We start from the raw sequence: 1,676 nt of genomic DNA on the forward strand, positions 1-1,676 counted from the left end.
GCTAGTCTGAGGGAGGAGACACAGGCCTGCCCCAGGAGCTAGTCTGAGGGAGGAGACACAGACCTGCCCCGAGAGCTTGTCTGATGGGGGAAGGAATGGCTCTACCTAAAATCCCATCTGAAGGGGGAGGCATCCTACTCTGGGAACCCCACAGTTTGGTGAAGCCCCGGGTGCACAAGTAATAAGCACCCAACTGCCCCCTGAGCTCCAAGGGCAGCCCAGTCACTTGAGAGCCAAGACTTCAGGTTTTTTTATTTAGTGAACATTGTTCCTCAGAGCAGATTTTGTTAAGTTTAGGCCAGCACCAAGTGGGGTGGGGTAGGGTCTAGCAACCTGGCAGTGACCACAGCCTGTGCCAGGGCGATGCGGGCAAACACAGGGACAGAGAAGCCCTGTGCAGGAGGGACAAGCATAGCCTGTGCCAAGGACCAGCCAGGTCTCCAGCACCATGAGGTGTGGTGCCCACCTTTGTGAATGCGGTGGAAGCATTCCCATCGCACAGTGACGAGACTGAGGGAGGCGCTGGCTGCAGGTCACCCAGCGAGGCAGAGTTAGAGCCTGGACTCAGCACAGCCTTCCCAGGCCAGCGCTCTTCCAGCAACTCCTGCCGAGGTGGCTGATGGCCAGGCGGGCGGGTGGGCGCCTAGCAGGGCCACCCTCACCAGCTCCCCGGCCCACAGAGTGAAGGACCCCATAGCTGCCGGTGACGACTGTGGCCACATCCGCTTCTTCTCCTTCTCCCTCATCGAGGGCTACATCTCCCTGGTGATGGATGTGCAGACCCAGCAGAGGTGAGCCAGGCCTGGGGGTAGGCGCTCGCCCCAGTGCGGGTTCCGTGATGAGCATGTCACCCACTTTGTCCCTAATAAGTCCCCCCCAGCTCAGAGAAGCGTAGGGGTGGTCCGAGGTCCACAACAGGGTGGGGCAAAGCGGGGATTCGCACGTGCTTTGTGGCCTGGTGCTGTTTGTCCCTCAGCCCCTGCTCTGGAGCTTGGGAGGGGCACCCCAAATGGCCTTAGCAAGGGGGGCTGTTCCAAAAGCCCCTGCCGGGGAGGAGGTCAAGGATCTGGGAGCGGTGGCCCTTGGGAGCCCTGAGCTCTGCCCCACTTGGGGCAGCATCAGCACCCCGAGGGCAGGGGAGGGTCCAGGAGGGCTGCCAAGGGGCACAACTGTCACCAGCCTCTGGGGGTTTTCTCTTGCTCCCTTTGAAGGTTTCCTAGTAACCTGCTGTTCACCAGCGCATCTGGAGAGCTCTGGAAGATGGTGCGGATTGGAGGACAGCCTCTGGGCTTCGGTGAGCTGCCGTGGGGTTCAGTACCAGGGGCTGGGGGGAGCTGGTATTGCTGAGATCACTGACTGCGTAGTCCTGGGTGACTCAGCCCCTGCTAGGTGGTATAGATGGGGAAACTGAGGCTCAGGGAGCCTAAAGGCCCCGTTGTGTGCAGTCCCTTGACCAGTGTGCGACAGGTGTGTGCAGGCCTCCCCCACTGGAAAAGTAATACATTCTTTATTATTAGAGAATTGGGGACATGATAAGAATCGAGAAGGACAAGAAATCACTCCTTAGTCCCACTGCTCAAAGGTGGTGACTCCTGGCGTTTTTAACATGTTTCCTTAACATAAGTACATGTGATTGCCCAACAGCTCCCAGTAACTCTCAGCGTCCCTCCACTTCA

The 1,676-nt window shown here is 58.8% G+C and overlaps 1 protein-coding gene across 1 annotated transcript in view; it reads left to right on the forward strand.

Annotated features, from left to right (window-relative positions):
• The window catches only part of GATSL2 (GATS protein-like 2), a 19,440-nt gene that overhangs the window by 13,211 nt on the left and 4,553 nt on the right, over positions 1-1,676 (forward strand). The window contains exons 5-6 of the mRNA XM_008592288.1: positions 681-791; positions 1,212-1,294. Of these exons, the coding sequence (XP_008590510.1) occupies positions 681-791; positions 1,212-1,294 (194 nt within the window). The remainder of the gene's footprint in view (positions 1-680; positions 792-1,211; positions 1,295-1,676) is intronic.

The sequence above is a fragment of the Galeopterus variegatus genome, unplaced genomic scaffold (genome assembly GCF_000696425.1).
Source record: "Galeopterus variegatus unplaced genomic scaffold, G_variegatus-3.0.2 Scaffold7736, whole genome shotgun sequence".
Classification (NCBI taxonomy): Eukaryota; Metazoa; Chordata; class Mammalia; order Dermoptera; family Cynocephalidae; genus Galeopterus; species Galeopterus variegatus.